Source organism: Malurus melanocephalus, unplaced genomic scaffold (assembly GCF_030028575.1).
Source record: "Malurus melanocephalus ecotype Western Australia unplaced genomic scaffold, MMel_1.1 scaffold_74, whole genome shotgun sequence".
NCBI lineage: Eukaryota > Metazoa > Chordata > Aves > Passeriformes > Maluridae > Malurus > Malurus melanocephalus.
The window spans coordinates 1,398,879-1,417,699 of NW_026623306.1; the positions used below are offsets into that span (position 1 = coordinate 1,398,879).

General features: G+C 42.1%; 1 protein-coding gene across 2 annotated transcripts in view; it reads right to left on the reverse strand.

The window, feature by feature from the left end:
* The window catches only part of ZFYVE9 (zinc finger FYVE-type containing 9), a 55,296-nt gene that overhangs the window by 2,591 nt on the left and 33,884 nt on the right, over nt 1–18,821 (reverse strand). For both annotated transcript variants that reach the window (XM_057367035.1, XM_057367036.1), the window contains exons 10-18: nt 17,829–17,984; nt 11,023–11,247; nt 8,601–8,683; nt 7,758–7,862; nt 4,785–4,935; nt 3,598–3,678; nt 2,450–2,612; nt 1,524–1,629; nt 333–509 (exon numbers count right to left, since the gene is read on the reverse strand). In XM_057367035.1, the coding sequence (XP_057223018.1) occupies nt 333–509; nt 1,524–1,629; nt 2,450–2,612; nt 3,598–3,678; nt 4,785–4,935; nt 7,758–7,862; nt 8,601–8,683; nt 11,023–11,247; nt 17,829–17,984 (1,247 nt within the window). The remainder of the gene's footprint in view (nt 1–332; nt 510–1,523; nt 1,630–2,449; nt 2,613–3,597; nt 3,679–4,784; nt 4,936–7,757; nt 7,863–8,600; nt 8,684–11,022; nt 11,248–17,828; nt 17,985–18,821) is intronic.

Genomic DNA, 18,821 nt, shown 5'->3' on the forward strand with positions numbered 1-18,821 from the left:
AAGGAGCCTCTTTTTTCTCCTGGTTTGTCAAAGCAGCTCCTTGGGATGAGCAGGACCCTCACACAGCACTAATTGCTGGCAAAAACGCCAATTTAGATTCCTCTAAACAGGGAGCAGGTGCTGCTTGTGCCACATGAGGGTCAAGCCTGTGTGGGCATTGGCTTTCCCTCTCTAACATGTCCCAAAACAGCAAACAAAAGCCAGCACCACCTGATTAGTATCTGATACTGGTACTTCTTCAGCATTCTCCTGGTTAAAGCCTTGTATTCCTGTTTTGGGGAATGAACAAGAGAACACCCCCTCAGTTAAAACCCAATCTGTTCGGGACTTACTTGATCGGAGTCCAGCGTAACGCGCAGACCCAGCTTAGTCATTCCATCTTCTTTCAGCAGTTTCAGATGAGGACACAGAGCCAGACAGAAAGCCTTTGCCACGTTTTCAGTCAGCCTGCTGTGATCTGCTGGGTCACTCAGACCATTGTGTTGCTCATCATTTTCCAGGAAAAACACCTGGAGGGAAGAGTCARCAGAGACACTCAGTGTTTTTAGAAACTTCAGGTTACTGAGATATCATTTAAACTTTTACAAATGAAGATTTAASAGCTAACTGTTAGGGAAGCCCAGCAAAAGCACCTTAAGACACATCACCTTAACAAGGAAAAAATCTTTAGAAACTTCAAAAGAAGTGTTTTTTTCAGAGATAGTCCTCTGAAACCTCTTAAATCTGGTTAAAAGCCTTGCTATGGAAATTCATTATGTCTTGCACGTGATTTTATAAAAAAAAAAAAAGCTTTTAAATAAAAGTTCAGAAAAAGGTATTTTTTAAGTTAAGAAAAATTGTATTTAAGTTAAGTTCAGAAAAACKGTATTTTTTATACAAGCCTGAAGATCTCTGCTACTGTTGTCACTGGACTTGTCTCTGTTGAACCCAGCTGACCTGGGAAAAAAAGGCACATGGGTGCCAAGCTGCAGAGTAAGGAACTYGGTTCTTCCTCAGCAGGCAAAAAAACACTTAGAGAAATATTTTTACATCAGCATTTGTGTGCTGGCAGAGTCACAGGMAAACATTAGCTATGCAAGCAGTTTCTGAGTGATTTATGCCACAGCACTTTCACTTTAACATGCAACATTTTAGAGAAAGTGGCTTGAAATAACATTTCTAAAAAACAATTTATATTAAGATTTGTTTCCATGTAAAAAAGGAGCTTTTAACACAAAGGCAGATGAAACCAATTGTTCCTCTGTGTAACACTGCAAGTGCTGTTCTGGTCCCCCCATGTCCAACAACCTGATGTGAGCAGCGCTGGCCGGTGCAGTGCAGGCTGCTATCGCTGCAGTGGGAGGATGTTTTATCCTGCAGGATGCCAGCCCTGCAGCTCTGTGTGGATAGGAAAGGCACCCCAGGCTCGTGGTGAAGCCTGTGCTGCTTTCCTGTGAGTGGGGGAGCAGTGAACACAGCCCTGGCTGCAGTCCCAGCCCCGGTGCCGTGCAGTGGTCGATGTGTGGCCGGGCTGCCGGACCCACCTCTGTCCACCGGATGACCTTCCCGTTGGCCTTGTACTCRGAGCCGTGGAATATCTTCACGCTGGTTATAGATTCCATGGATTTGCCATCAATAGGGCTCACAACGCTGCAAAAGGGAGGGAGAAGGGTGAGCTCTGACTCAGCACAAGACCTGAGCTGGACAGAGCCCTCTGCAAAAGAGAATGACTTTGGAATCACAGGGCAGTTCTTCAAAGGGGTCACATGCACAGAGCAGGTGCAGGAAGGACCTKCCTGAAGGTTTTCAACAAAGCTTTGCAGCAGAGCTGAGATCCTGTAAGGTTCTAAAAGAGTAAAGAGGTATTTCATATAGGTTGAGTTTTTGCTCATTTGTAAACTCAGTGTAGGCCAGCRATATTTGAAACACAACTTGCACTGCCCAGGACTACATTACAGAACCTAAGACAGATCTGGAGAGCCTAAAACTACAGAAATGACCACCTTTCTAGGTGCTGAGTCCTGCAATACAGAATCCATCACAACAGCAATTACTGCCATAAGTACCTAAGCTGCCAAATCCACCTTTCTTTTGGCTTAACTATCAAGTGTCCAAAGATCTGTTGATGTTCAGCAATTTTGTTTCCAGCTCACTTAATGCAAACTAAGCACCAACAGAGCAAAGTGACCACAGTGTGCAGAGTTCAGCACTGAGAGTTGAASAGAGATTAGTGGTTTCCAATAACTGGATATTGGCAATGCCACAGAAATCCATAGCATTGGCAATTTTCTAAATTGATGCCCAAAGCTCTGGTATCTCAATTCCATTTTCATTACATTTAATTGCATCTTATCACTCAAAACAGAGGCACAGACTTTCAATTCCTATTGACTGGAAGACTCATGCACCTTGTAAGATCAATTAAAATTTTTAACAGACACCAATGTCAAGTGATTGCTCCTCTACTTACCCCTTACTAAAGTTTTTATCATCTTCTACCCACTGAATATGAACATGTTCCTGAGGGTCTTCAGCATCTACTTTGCCACAGGTGATGGTGAAGTCTTTCATCTCTCTCAAGGCCTGCCTCAAAGAGTCCATGTTCTCAGCAGTAATCTGGACCATCACTCCATCTAGGGAACCAAGAAATCCTCATAAGCCAAGATAAGCCATGCCAAACAGAGCCTGTATAACAAATAAACATCTTTCCTCTGTTTACARCAGAGGTCAAATGTTCCTTTTAAGCATTGTGGGCAGCAGCACTCCATAAGACCATTTCTGAACTCTCACATTCCTAAAACGCAGACCTGCTGAGYGCTGACAAGGGAAAACACAACAGTAGAAGGAAGGGCAGCTCCCAGTGAATTCAGCTGTAGGGAAGGCCCCTGATTTTGCYTCACAACTTCAGTCCAGGCCTGCTCAAGGCCACCCTCAAAAACCCCATGTGACCCCGCTCCGTTCTCCTCTGTTAGCTCTGTCACTCCRGCAGTGACAGTGTCTGAAAAATCAGTGCTTGCCTGACAGTGGCAAAAGATAGAGAATTTGGATTCACAGAATCATTAAGGTTGAAAAGACTTCTAAGATTATCCAGTCCAACTGTTAACCCAGCACCACTTTGGGTCAAATCTGTTACGACAAAAGTAACAGGAGGCAAACAGTTGCCCATGTACAAACTGAGTCCCTGTGTGCCTCTGTCTTACCCTGACCATCAGTTCAGACACAGGAAATCAACAGTGCACACTCATCACCTTGCACACTGCAGAGCTATTTGGTGACAGAGGAAGTTYAGCAGGCTTTCCTCTGCTGGTTGGTGGGTTGCATATTCTGTATTTCTTAGGCCCACAATTTGCTCATTGAACCCAAATCAGTAAATCAATCACAGACTCCCAAGCCAAGTATTTTGCATCTTACCCTCATATCCCTGTGACCCTGTTTTGCWGCATCTGCACAAATTCCTCCTTGTTAAAGAGAACAGGGTGTTTTTTGCTAAGAAGTAGGATACAGCTGAAGCAGCAGCATGACTCCAAGGCCCAAGGCCCATGAGCAGAGAGCCCTGCTAGCTGCGAGCTGAGCTGGGCAAAGAGTGAAGTGGTGTTAAGGAAGCAGTTCAGTTCTTACCTTCCACTATACTGGATTTGGCAAGGTAGCCTGAAGAGGATTTTAAAGCTCCACTGAACACAAAGAAGCTGGCACCAGTCACTGCAACAACAACAGCAGAGATTTAGTGAGGCTTTCGTCAAAGCAATGCCTTACCCARGAATCAGTAACAGCTCTGTCAGCCCGAGAGGTGATTACCCTGAATCAGGACAAATACTGCTTGGAATTATGGTAACAGTACTGCACATCACAAGCTTGGATATGCAAAGTCATCACCCAGTTATTTTCTAAACTGGACAACAATTTTTGCCTAAATTAATGACTGCTTCTATTTTATCGCTCACTGTCTCTGCTCCCTACACGCCTCTAAGTTTCAAAATTACTAATTTTGGGTAACCAAGYACACAAATAACTTCTTAATGTTCCCACACAGCTGGCAGATTGTGAGTGAGCTGTTTATGGATCACATTGTAACACCAACCCACCRACAAAGCCACAACTCAAAGCCACCTGACTTAAAGGGAAACTATCTTCAATGACTACTACACATCACAAAATTCCTGCTGAAATCCCTCTTCTTGTGCCATAGGTGAAGTTAACCTAAGCCAGACAAGACCATCAGTCCTAAATGACATTGTGTGCCAGTATCCTCATTAGAGTGACACAGGGTACTTGCAGAACATCCAAGTCAGCCTCTGTCTTGTTCTCATTTGGTGATTGTATAAATGCCTTTGCAGAAACRTCCCCAAACCCACAATATTTAAATTCTCAGCACACAGCTGCTGCAGCCTTTCAGCCTACTGTAACAAAAMTATACCCTGGAAATTAGATGGTCTAATTAAGGTGAACATGAGAAGTTTCTTGAGGATGCATTATTAAAATGCTGCTGTTGTTGGTTATTCCTGTTTAACTTTCTGTCTGACTGAACCTAATCTTTCTAACACATAGTGCAGGTCAAGCACAGGCAACCACARCCCCACCTGCACATCCAATAATGCCAAATCCAATTCTCATTATTAATGGAGAGGTGTTGCCTAAGCCAGTTCCAKCACCAAGCTGCCCAGTCAGGAACACCAGCGGTCAGACTGATTTCCTCTAAGAAAAACTGGGTGAAACGCAGCAAATCCAGCTGTGGCAAATTCACAAAGCCCCACAAAGCTGGGGCAGCAACAGAGGGGCCAACAGCCATGCAGAGCCGGGCTCCTCACCTTTCCTGGGCTGGTTGTGGATGCTGATGGCCTGTGTCTGGTAGTTGCCRTCGTCGTTCTGCACGCACACCAGATGTGAGTCTGCCTTCTCGTTGAAACACGCTCCCCCTGCCAGCACGTGCTCGTTGGATTTGTTCATGGCTTTCATCATCTGCAAACACAAAGGTTTCTCATTTCCACCCAGTTCACCAAGCACTTCCATAAATAAACTTGGTTCCTGGAGCTGTTTAATCAGAAGCTTCTCAAGTTCTCATATTCCATGTCACGTTTTAGCACTCAGAACCATAAACTGCTTTTGAGAAGAGGGTTCGGGTCTTTTACTGCCAGGATGCTTTAAAGTGCCATCTTTAGTGCAATTAAGATAAATGCTGTAAGGGATTGCTGAGCTACAGAAGTTCCAAAAGCTGTTACCTCTATCTGGTTTTAAAAATACACAAGAAAAAAAAAAAACACAAGAAAAACCCTGGGAAGAAATACTTGGCTTGTTTACACAACTACAGCTGTTCATGACATAAATCATAAATGCCCCTCCACCGTTCAGTGCCTTCACTCCAACTGGGGCCATTTCATCCTGTTCTGCCATGACCAGATACCAAAGCTGAAGTGCCTTTGGGCTTCACCTGCATGAACTGGTGAAACTGGGATCAATGTTCCCAATGTAGGACTTTTTTAAAAGATCCAAATCATAGACAACCAAAAGAATTTTCATTTTCTCTGCAAAGGAGGCCTCCAGGAAGAATCCAAGAAAAATTTGTGATCCATTTGCCCTTCAGTTCTGCTGACTGTCGTCTAAAATACATTGAATGACATGCCTGACAAACTACTCTGGTAGATTACATAGTTTCTTTTCTCCACTATTCCTCTTCATGGATGCTCAGACTCAGTGATTTTTGATCCAAAAGAAAACTGAGGGTATCACCCAACTCTGGAATTTGTTTCAAACACGAAAATGACATGTTTGCTTAAAAAAAAAAATTCAAATGACACAAATCCCCCTGCAGGGAAAACTCAGAAAAATKCAGAATTATTTGACATCTCTTAACAACACTCACTCCCACCTCTGCTTCCTGGAGCTGATAAGCATGCAGGCTACACACAACACATTTGTCTCTCTCGGTCCAATGTAAAACCTTAATTATAGTGTCAGGAACATTAACTGATGCTCACTATTGACAAATGTGCACAGGTGTAAYGTTTGGGGAGGAAACTTAATTAAGATTTTGCATCAGACAACAGTGTCTTTCATTATCCAGTTGATCATGCCATGCTCCAGAAACTGGATTTTAGCTCCAGTCACCTTTGTGGAGCACAGCAGTTGCCTTCAGCACAACAAGAAACAACTGGATGGGGCAACTGCTTCATTAGAAAGCAAATTATTAAGAAATTAAGTCACCTTTGCTAAGGGACTAAACAGGCAACTRGGRACGTCTAAGTCATAGAAAATTTAAGTAATTTTGAACACAAAAATAARTATTTAATAGCAAAACTATATATTAATGTGTAATTTGTTAATCTGAATTCTCCCGATTTAATCCATGCATGAGATTTACAATGAGTTTAAGATGAGATTTTCTTGATAGCTTGAGTAACATTTCTAATTAAATAGTGCTTTACATAGTGAAAAAAGTAAAGGCCTTGTGGTTTAATTCATCTTGAGACTGGCTCAGTTGGTAGAGCAGGGTGCTGATAACACYRRTCATGGGTTTGATCCCTGTATGGCCCATTCACTTAAGAGCTGGACTCCATGATCCCTGTGGGTCCTTTCCAACTCAGAATATTCYGTGAATCTGTGAGTCTTAATTCCAAATAATTCCAAGTAAGATCATGAGGAATTTCTATTAAGTCAACTTTTCAAATGAATCACAAGCAATGAYGTTAAATAAAATAACACTTTCTCTGTTTAAAAAGTTGAATCCTTGCATCACACCGGGAAGAGAACCCAGGCACGATGCAGAGGTTTTGCTGCACTCCCTGACACAGGAATTCCCTCCCAGTCCTGCTCAGTCCGTGCCTGCCACAAGTGGAGCTGACACCCTGCAAACACCAGGCACAGCCCACAGTGAACTGCATCRTCTGTGCCATCCCAGACTGAATCCATTCAAACCTCACTGACCTCTTCCATTCTGGCACAACTGCATCAAAAATTAAAATACCTCTTAACAGACTCTTTATCTTCTGCCTTCATCAATTTTGCCTTTTTCAAACTTCACAAAAGGMCACTTTTTTCCCCATTAATTTCTTTTTTCTCACTTGTTTTACTCAAATGCTTCTTGCAGKGAAATTCCCTCTTGAGATAAAGCTGCTTTCTGCTCTGATCTTATAGGAACTTTTACACATAACATTCTGCTCATGAGGTTTGCTCTCACCCCAACTCTGATACGTTTCAAACCTCCAAGTTACTCCCTTCTCCTCAGACAACACGAAATCAATCCCCTTCTCCACGGTTCCCTTTCATTACTGTTCAAATACCTCCTCCYCCAGCTTTCTCTAGTTAGCAGCACTAACTCCTACAGATGCTGACTGATTTTCTCACACCAGAAATCAAGTACAAAATTTCGATGTTGAGGGAACTTTTCCTACATAAAATATTCAGCATTCCAATAAATACTACGAAATGCTTTGAGTGGGAATACACAACACAGATGAGAAAAGCTAATGCATTTTTGCTTCCTAGTTTACCTCAAGTGTAAAGTTTGTCAACTTATTTGCTCAAGTCAAATGTATGACACTTTGTGTACACAGTTCAAAAACTTGAAGAAAAAGAGTTTAGAGTTTAATTAACATTAAACGGAACTGCATTCTTCCRGTGCAGCCAGGCTCATTCCCTTCCAAGAGCTGTGTGCATCATGCAATCACTATTTGCTTTTGAGGCATTTTTCCCTAGTAGTAGTGCATAAAATATTAATTCCTTTAGATGCCAGGTACCCCAATCACAAAGAAGCTGTACMCAAATGTATGTATTACAAGCATTACCTCATTATATCTGTTGCTAGGTATTTTGATGCTGGTTTTTCTGACTTCCATATCAACCACTAATCCTTGGACCACAGGCAGTGTGTACTGGTAGTTTCTGAAGTCCTGGTAATTAAAACAAGTTTTTAAGTTAGGCATGATGATCATCATTAAMACTGCAGGTTTCATAACTATCCTGGTGACTACTACTTAACCCATTCAAATAATTATAATCAATGACTGGAAGGCAGGGAGGGACAGAGACACCACAAAGTGTAACCCATGTAATTGCAGTACACAAATAAAAAAACATCATTGTGACTGTTAGTCATTTCACACATTTTCTTACATCAAAACTAATGTTCTCTAGCCTTGAATATCATCACTGTATGTAAGAAAATTTGCTGTGTTCTGTTACATTACTGGATGGAGTTATTAGTTTTTCTAGCAGTGAGATTAGGTCATGCATCAAAGAGAATTTCCTATATTGAAAATATTTGCAAAGCAGGAAGAGATAATAACCCCCTTCAGTTGGAGCACTGTGTAATCAGAGCCCTGTGACTGCACCCTGTGATGACCCAGCATTTCTGAGGAAGCAATCTGAGTAAATAATGCACTTATTGCAAGATCCAAACATCCTCCAGCAGCCAGGTTTGGGATGTTGATTTGGGTACCTTGCTACAATTCACTGTGTTGTTGAAAGCCAGCACCCACTCTCAGTTACAGCAGGTAAATTCACCCAAATCCCCACGATTTTCTCTTGCATTTCCTACACCTGCCAGTACTGAGTGCACCTGGAGCCCCCATCTCCCCTCATGGATCCACCCACACCCATGGAACGTGAGAATTCCATCCCAGACTTACTGCAAGGAGGTTCATGATGGTGTGTCCAGTCTCTCCAAACAAAGGCTTACGGAATCTGACACTAAAGAGTGGACATGGATAAACTGGAAGAAAACAAAACAGAACGGGTCAGATGGAAATTTATATACCCAGATTCTGCAAAACCAGACCTAAATACCATCTCCTCTGTTGAATGTGGTAAGCAGCAGCTAAAGAAGAGACTGAGAAGATTAATTTAAAACACAAAAGGATGGAAGGGTGTAATGTTATAATGCACCTTCTACATGCACCATAGCTGCTTGCCCACCATGCTAGAAACAAGAATAATTATGTGGAAAGCTTACAGGTGCCACACTGCAGGACTGAACTGATGGACCCTGATGGCACAGATGACCTTTCTAAATGTTTTTTTCAGGTTACTTCTTGGAAATGGCTTCTATTTTTGTACAGCCATCCTGCTGCTCTCCACTGCAGCATCATTAAGTCTTTCAGTTCTGTGGCTGACACGTGACATTCAAGTGATAACCCAGATTATTTTATTTCCTGTTTTYATTATTTCATGACAGTGTGGCAAACTCTACAGGGGTATGTCAAAAACAATTTAAAGGACATTTATGGCATGTCAGCAATGTGAAATACCTGCATTCCTTGGCTGACTTACCCATACCTGTACAACAYCTGTGATGCAATTCCCAGTGCAGTGCATGGCTCTGGCTGCATTACGTTGCAGCAGGAGCCACCACAATGCTTGAAACATGACTCAGTGCTACACAATGCCAAGGGTTCCTAAACACATGTTTGAAGGAGGATTCCTAAACTGTCCTCAGGCAAACACTCAGCCTGATTTCCCCAAATGCCACACTCCCAGTTCCCAGCGTGGTCAGAAAGGGCTGCAAAGTGCTCAGCATCATGTGAAGAACATGAGGATTTCCTGATGGAAATCAGCTCCAGCCTCTGCACACTGATTTGATACCTGAAAGCACCACACAGCGACCAACCCATGCACAGTGCCCTGAGGCACCAACAAGGGCTGAATTTCCTGTGTCTGCCAGCCTGGTTTCAAGGAGCAGCTCAGCTACAYCCCAGATGCACCCAATTCCCTGAGCCCAAGCTGCTCGGCTGAGCTGCGGATGCTCAGCAGATGTTTTTCTGCACAGCCAGCAACCCCCAGAGCCTCCTGCATCTCATCTGCAAGCCAGCAGCACTGCACAAATGGCTGATTTATCAGCAAAGAGGACAGAAGGAAACCCAGGACACAAAAGSAGCACCTTCCAGGGACAAAATGAGGAAATGCCCCGCAGTCACATCTGGCACAGCACAAGGGAATGTGCCTAAATCCAAACCACAGCTGTAGAAACGATGCAAAGCCCAGCTTCCCAATATACCAGAGCGGTTAATTTTGTTTGTCACCATCAAAACATTTCTTTCTGTGCTCAGAACCAGGTGTCACACCCAAAATATGAGCATTTTTGTTTGGTTTTTTAAATACTGATGGGAATAATTGCACTACTTAAAAAAACCCCATGTTAACACACAAGAACTTACATGCCTTTAACACAAATGTTTCTTTGGACAAGTTTAACCTTCAGCMCTCATCCTCAGAAGGCAAATTTGGAGCATTTTATTCTTCTCCAGCAACATATATATTTTGTGGAGAATTCCCAATATTCTCAAAACTTTAAAAGTTAAAGTGACAAATCTCTGTACAGCATATTATAAAGCTTATTTTGTTTAAATGGTTTGAAAAAGTTCTGGAAAATATTAACAACAGGCCATTTTTGTAGTAATTTAGATTAATGAGATGTGCCAATTAAAACTGCAGATKATCAAGACATACAATTTTTGGCCCATCATGGTGGACAAATTGCCAATAATGTCTTTGCTCCAGCAATGGTAAATGTCTTTTGAAAATTATTTTATCTTAACTTTATGCTAATTACATGCTAACTGATAAGGTTTTGTTCATATGAAACACTCTCTCCAGCCTATTTGTTATTAGTTGCAACTGAAATTTTTCTGCAAACTGCCAAGTTTGTTGCCCCTGCACACACATTGTTACTCTCTGGAAAATGAACATAGTTTTAAAAACATAAAAGCAAATGCTGTTTCACTTCAGTGAAAGTGTTTAACATCTCAAAGTTTCTCCCTTCTGCTAACTATACCAGCTGATCAGACTCGTTCTGCACATAACTCTCAGGTCAATAAATGAATACAAACAGCTGCCCAGAACTGGATTTGTCTGCACAAAAACCTCCCTGATCACCCAGCAGATCTGTAAAAAGGCTGAAGATCACATCACCACCTCAATGCTGCACTGTGGGTCTGACACACAGCTTTTCCTTGCCTGTTTGAGCCTGGGTGGTTCTCACAGGTAACAATCCATGGCTGGGGGTGTGTTCCAAACCAGAACTCACCCCTTGCAGAAGTGACTCAAGCTACTCACGCCTGTATTCAGCCCCGAGTCTCAGCATCAGCCGGATGGGGAACACTTTAGCCCAGGGAGTCTCCCACTTCTGGATGAGGATGCCAAACAGGTATGGTGGGGTTGGGAGCACCAGGTCTTGCAGGGACTGATACGTAGCTGACACGTACAAGAATCCTCCGTGTTCTTTGCTTCCAAGRAAGCTCTGGCTGAAAAAGGAGTGTCCCAGGTTGCCAACAATGTTACCTATGGGGGGAAAAAAAGTTCATTACTTCACTGGATTGAGAGCTGTAGCAACAATGTCAGGAGTTTTTCAGAAGGGAAAAAAAAACAATTTTAGGTTCACTTTGCTTCCTGAAGCTTTAATGTTAATGAATCACACTTGAAACAATGATTTGCTGCACACAGGGGCTCAGGCTACCTCCTGTGCAAGAGTGCTCCAACCTGGCCTTGAACACTTCCAGGAATGGGGCAGCCACAGTTTTTCTGGGAAACCAGTGCCAAGGCCTCCCCACCCTCACAGGACATCACAGGATAGCTCAGGCCAGAATTGCTGCTAAAGGGGTCCCTGGAACTTCCCCCTAGCACTACAGAAACACCCACAGAAAACCTGCTGTCAGTGTCTTCCAGATATTCCAGGGGCTTCCACTGCAGAAGCTGCTGGTGATTGAGCTCAACTCTTAGATTCAGCTCAGTTTAAGGAGGGATGTGCACCTGGTCAAACAATTAATGTCCACTGGTTGTCCTTCCATTTAGGCAAACCACTGGGGTGCCTCCTCAGACACATACTGAAGATCTGGGTGATTTCAAGAATTACACAAAAGAGTGTTTATTTCATTAGTACACTTAATGTAAAACGCAACTGAGAGAGACACAGGGGAGAAACATCACTAATTTTTATTCACATTTTTACTCTTTGATGCTTCTAATTTCCAAAAATGTTTACACTCAAATGGCTGAATGAATCTGAATGTTGATTAGGTTATTATAGCATCCAACACAGGCATTTAACATCGAAGCAAAGAACCATGGTGTGATTCCTTTTATCAAATGACAACAACAGCATGCAAATAATGTACAGAACAGCTGATCACAATTCTCCATAGGAAGATGTGAATATTAATAGTGCTGATTTGCTCTCAAAGAAAAAGACAATTTGAGAGAGCGTGGTGTGCTTGATCACACCACTCATGAGGAATTGCATGGGATTGAGGTACTCATGCAGACCTCCTGGGCTTCTGGAGCAATCCCAGCCTTTCCCACCTGCAGATAGAGACTGCTAAGTAGGATTTTCTGCTTTTCACCACCTCATAACAGAGTGTTTGTATCTGAACTGAAGGCAGTAACATGCATGTMTCAATCTCCACATCCACTGGCCACTGCCTGGAGGGTTTCTACCTTTTACACACATAAGACACATAATACAAGTTATGAAAATAACGCAGCTACTCCAGACCTCCCTCTGGAGACGTGGCCACACTACTCAGCACCTCTCCAGACCAGTTTGGCACTGAGTATTGTCCTTCACATGACCTCAGGCACTCCACCTTTAAATACAGTGATTGGCCAGTCTGTAACTAACAAATAAGCTTAGGGGTTTCCTTGTTTTTCAAATTTGAGGGCACCTTAGTGGATTTTTTTTTTCTGTACCCACAGAGTGCTACACAAAGTTTTCATGTTCCCTGTTAGAAAGGTGACAGCTTTGGCAGCCCAGCATCCCATGGCACGGCACGGCTCATTCAGAACTGGCCACTGTCCTGCAAAGCCAAGCTGTAATTYTACAGATACACACAAGCCAAAGCTGGCACTATCACTCAGATCAAACTCCAGAACTCTTAAGAATGGCTACAGCTTCTCAGCTGAGCWTTACTTGATGAAAAGTAGCTTCTGGTCAAACTAACATGAATAACAGAGCCACATCAAATGTCAGCCGCCGAGCATCCCCAATCCTGCCCATGTGCAAATGCACATCTGTCAGCTGTGCTGTGACACTGCTGCTTGCTCAGTGAATACACCAATGCACCAATTTGGGCATCCTGCTAGTGAGTGCAAACCAGTGTATCCATTGGTGTTCATGAGAAAGATTTTCACTTTTCTAAAATAGCTGCTGGCACTCGTTTGCTTTTGCAGTTCCCACCTACCCCCACTAATCGCCTCTTCTTCATTTATACTTCCTTTTCCCCTTCCCATCTGTTCTTACCCAAATAGAGCTACAGGCCTGATAATAAAATTACATGGTGAGGTTCAGTTTCAACAACATGACCATAATAATCCTTTTTATCCTTCAAGTGTATGACGTGGATGAACTGCTGAACTGCACTGAATTGTGCCCCCTTTTCTGTGTATTTTCTGTGTGCCAGAGGCCAGGCAAAGTGCAGCTGTACGATCCCGTATGGATCTGAGACGTGTGGCACTGCCCACTGGAATGACAAAGCAATCAGACATTTCCACTTGAGACTGGTGCCAAGTGCTGCAGCAGAAGGGGATGACTACTTATTTTTTCCGTTTCAGGAGATGGAGCTTCAAGGCTCACACGCCTGGGATGCCTTAATAAGAATTTTTCAGCCAAGGGAAACATGGAAAAAACCCTTAGAGTGGAATCTGCAACTCAGCTGTTCAGCCCTTTCCTTCCATAAGCCACAGAATTATAAATTACTCCTTTTGACACAAACAGCTCACACAGTGCAGGCTCCAAGRGGCTGCCACTACTTTAAGAGGACAAATTATTTGGATTAGGTAGCTGTGCTGCAATTCATTATCCATAACAGCCTAAGAGCCTGGATGTGGACAGTATGGGAAGAAGCAAGTGTTTTCCTACACACTTCTTTAGTGCCCTTTTCAGTCAGCATAACCAAATCCAAAAGCCTCTTTGGGCTTATCCCACAAACATTTCTGCACTGAGCAGGGGTTGTCAGCCTWTCTGTCTCTGAAGGTGGTTCCAAGYCRAGACCCCACKGAGAAGTTGCTGTTACCAGCCTGACATTGTCAAACCCAACCCACTGCACCATTACACATTTTAAACACAGAACTGTTTCAGAGGCTTGTAGAGAAAGTGTAGGCGTCAGAAAAACCTTCAAAAATAACTACCCTTTGCAAAAGCATGTMATTTAATTTAAAACATATCACAACTTCCTTTCTAATGAGGCAATCTCAGAGAGAGCAGAAAGGTGCCTTTCCATATATTAAGTTCCAGCACCTGACATCAAACAACTGAAATTATTTAGGAAGTGCATCTAAAGCAGTTCTGCAGGAGGTCAGTATGTATGCTCTTCTCAGTTATACTGGGTTATCCTTAACTTCAAATCTTAAACATCTCTAAAAAATTCTCTAGAAAAAAACATGCTTTTATCCMCTGATGTCGTGATCCATGGTGTTTTGAATTCTTCACTTAGATACCTTTCYGTGATGTGCTTTGTACAGCAGTTTGGCAATTCCTTCTGGACTTAGAATAGTCTATACCAGGAAAGGTAAAAGGAAAAAAAAGGTTTCTGCATTTCTTTATTGCCCTCAATCTGTGGTGAAGCCAGTCAGGTACTTTTACCAAAAAAACAGTGAGGTTAAATTCTTAATGTGTACTTTCAGTCTTTTGATTAACGCTAGGTCAGAGCAAGTTATTGGCACCCAGACTCAGGGAAGGCATTTATACATGGCTGGGGGAAATCAGCTGCATCCATCCACCCTCACTGCACTGCCGTCCATGACAGTCAAGAACTGCCATGTACCAAACCCTGCTGGCATCCTGAACATCCCAGCATSCCAGTTCTGCAGCAGGAGATGCAAAGCAGTAACCACCTGTGAACAATCTTGCCTTCAAGAGCACGTGAGCACAYTTCCTTTGGAAAAGGAACACAAACCAAATCACTCCAAGAGCCACAAAGAGCCACAGAAGAGCCAGGGCTGTGAATGTACCCTGATGGTACAACACATCTGGAGCAGATGCCAACACTGAGAAAAAACCATATGAAACTCCACATTGAAAGTTCTGGCCATGGTCAGCATCTCTTCATTGAAACACACCAGAAAGTAATTTGGAAATAACTTATTCCTATTGCCAAGGGTCATAATGCTTTACTTACTATCAGAGCAGCTGCCAGCATCCAAAACTTTCTCAGGCTACTCTGTGGCAGTCTTCCAAACATCACTCACACACCTCACATGAAGTCTGATTTTGTCTCCACCTTTCCACAGAACAGTTGCCAGAGTGTGTTACTCAGTTAACCTGTTCTCTRTTCAGAACATCCATATGGCCTTCCTTACACATCTACTGTTAACTACCACTGCATTTAATTAAAACCAGGCTGGGCAAAAAATACACAAACCGTGTCTGGGATAGATCCACTCACATGGAATATCCCAAAAAAAACCAGGGTGACCACAAAGCCATTTCAAGCAGTTGCCACATTTACATTTCCACTACAAGAGTAACAGTAGCATTTATTGTCTTCCACCAGAGAGATGATGCACTAGGCCATATCTGGCAGCACTACATTAACACATCCAACTGCCTCAAAGTACCCATTCAGACRGACAGAAGTTCTCATTTTTCCATTCACTGCCAGGCTTATAGCCAACAGACAAGGATAATCACGGGATTACTACTACAACAGTACAACTACTACAACCACAACAGAAATCATTAGCTTCCAATTTCAAAACAAGAAAAGCAACGCAGCAGGGAGCTTGATGACAGAGGGACCAGAGGAAAAATAAAGYGATGAAAAGTGAGCAGCAATGAATACTTGTCTTAACTAACAACTTTATTTTTTTATAACTTGCATGTAAACTGCCCATAGTGAAAAATGCCATTTTTCCTTCAAAATCTCTCCACTGTTCTACAGTTAAAGTCCCAAGTCTGAGTCCCACACTGATGCTGAGGCAGTGCAGCACGAGACTAACATATCATCCTGGCTGAAATGGGAGATGGATCTGCAGGACAAGCTGCACAGAGCTGAGAGAACAGACTAAAGGCTGCTGCCTGCAAAATCAACTTCACTARAAGTAATTCTAGTTTGCATTCCAATCAAAAGTACTGTATGTGCCTTTTTATTTTATGACTGTTTTAAAGAAAACCTTTAATAAAGGAAATAAATAAAAAAACATCCACAGAATTTATTTCAGTTTCCTGATACAGAATATATTCAAGCCACTATATTATATAATAAAAAATGAAACAGTGAGGCAGGCTGTTAAATAGTCTCTCAGTTCTACTGGGAATTCTTGTTTGCTTTAAATGTCCATCATCTCATTGCCACGAGAGGTGCAGTACCTCTGAAATGAACAGCTTGGAAAGCACAGCTCCATCTACAAGAGCAGGAAAGCCACTAACCACTTCCAAGGGATTACAGACAGCAAACTGAAACCCCTACAGCATCACCTYCTCTCTGCCTGAATAATGTTTAAAGCAGCCAGACTTACAAATATGCTAATAAATCCTTCTCCCGCTCAAACAACGCGTGCCTTGGAAAGGAAAGAAGGATGGATATTGAGAGAGAATTCCAAAGTGCTATGGGAGTTTATCAAGGTGCTCTGCCTACAAAACCTGCAGGGATTTTAYAGTAACTGAAAGTGTCTACTCGTCCTTCATGTCTGAAACACAACACAGAGCAGATCCTACCAAAAGGAAACACACAGTGGAGTTCTTCAGCAGYGACATTTGGTTTCTGATTAAGAATTGTACAATAGTAAGCAGCTCTTTGCACCAGTGGAGTTGCAGGATATCAAATTACTACCACTACAGTACTAAAAAAAGAACTCCAAATACATTATGTAGGAGTTATAAATTATGTATTTCTGTAGTGTAATTATACAAAACTTCATAGCAATATACACAGCAAGCTGGATTTATATCTGCAATATACATATATACACATTTATATACACATGCTTGCCATTTTTCATATCTATCTCCCTCTGAATAACATCATTATAAGACAAAGAATTGCAAATGAATTGAGGTTTAGRAAGGCAGTTGTTTGCCATGCACACAAGATCCATTATGACATGTGATAATAATACATTCTGAACCTGGCAACCTCTCTGGACAAGCTGACCTTTGCTGCATAAAGATATTTTAGGAAACAAATATCTTYCATTATTTTATTAAAGTACTGCATTCAGTCATTCCAAAGACATTATGAATGATAAGCAGAACCTTTTGTAAATGTTTTTTCAGCATATAACCTTAATGTGATCTAATTTCACCTCTGGAAAACAAGCTTTATTTTCTGATCACTGGAGACAAATACTTGCATTTTCCCTTGTGCAAGGATTTTTGAATTCTAATGCCCAACAATACCTAGAAGTGGAAGCCTATTTACTTACCAAATGTAAAAYGTGCAAAGATTTACATAARAATCTTGCAATCAAGATMCAAAAATKCAAAATTCAAGGATAATTTCTGAAATGCTTTACAGTTCATTCCAGGCACAGATATACATATATTATTTAAAAATATAAATAGGATCTCCATAATGTTGGAACAGACATAGGTATGAGAATGAGAATCAAACTTCTGAACTACCTGGTCTGGGGATCCTGAACACACAAGAATTCTCAATATTTTCTTTCTGGCTGGAAGATTTTTGGAGCAGCTCCCCAGGTTACCAGCTTTATTTGGAGAGTTGACTAAAACACTGAATACTAACAACCAACAATTCATCCCCCAATCAGCTTTGATCCTTTTTCTCTTGTTATATTCTTCTTATATTCTTCTATACAAAAATGAACTTATATTCTTCTATACAAGAAGAGCCATTTACTATGACAAAAAAGTATCTGACTCAGCACGATCATCCATTCCAAGCATTTTTAGCAGAGAGCTTTCCTACCTTCTAAGGCATCCCGGTAAAGTTGCACAAAATGGTTAAAGATATCCTTAGGCAAACATTTCTCATCRGGCAAACACTGCAGGAGGATGACGATCTCCGACTGCCCCACCGCGTGCATGCCTTTGGTGGTGAAACACCAGCACTTTCTGTTCACATCTGCACGGATGAAAACATGGATCAGAAGAGCAAAACTGCAAAAAGGATGCCTGCATTTCACTGCAAGAAGACAGCTCTTTGCAGTTTTACAGCATGTATTGTTGTGTTATCTGTCACACAGAYAAATTACGTCCTACATCTGTTACCGTGAGAGCAAGAACATCCAAAACAAGAGCAGCTCAATAATTCCCAGTTTACAGCTAAGGAAGAGCCAGAGCATTGCAGCTCCCAGTCAGATCTGGGGATTAACACCACAGARCAGACTTTTAGCAGTTTCTGTATTCAAATGAAAGGACAGGATTTAAATGTGAAGGAGCCTGGGAGCAGGCCAGGCTGTTGGCTSTACCATGATCCTGACAGCTAAAACAGTTTCCAACAGTGATATCTCTCTYAAGATGGAAACCTGGATGTCAGGTATGTCCATGAGACCTCACTGTGCTGTTCTGCTTCACATGAATGTTAATAATGACACATGCTCTGAGCTTCATTTCTTGAGAATATTGAGTTACTGAAACAAAACCTGTGTCTATTATGTATTACATTTCTACAAATATGTCAAACAATGTACTGCAATCTAAGAGATGTTGAAAGGTTTACAAACATCTTAATTTATTAAGAGAAAACAGTCCTTCCCAATTTCTCAATTATGTTTCTGTCCAGCAGAGATGGGCTGAGGAACTGGCACRGGAAGCCATCCATGCTGACTCCTCCCTCAGCACAGGTACACATGTACACAGGACAGAAAGGGACAGCAGAGGTGCACAGTGGAATGGAACCTCTGCATTATTWTGGGATCCCGTCTGCTTTTTCCAGAATGGGATGTTAGCAGAATAAGTA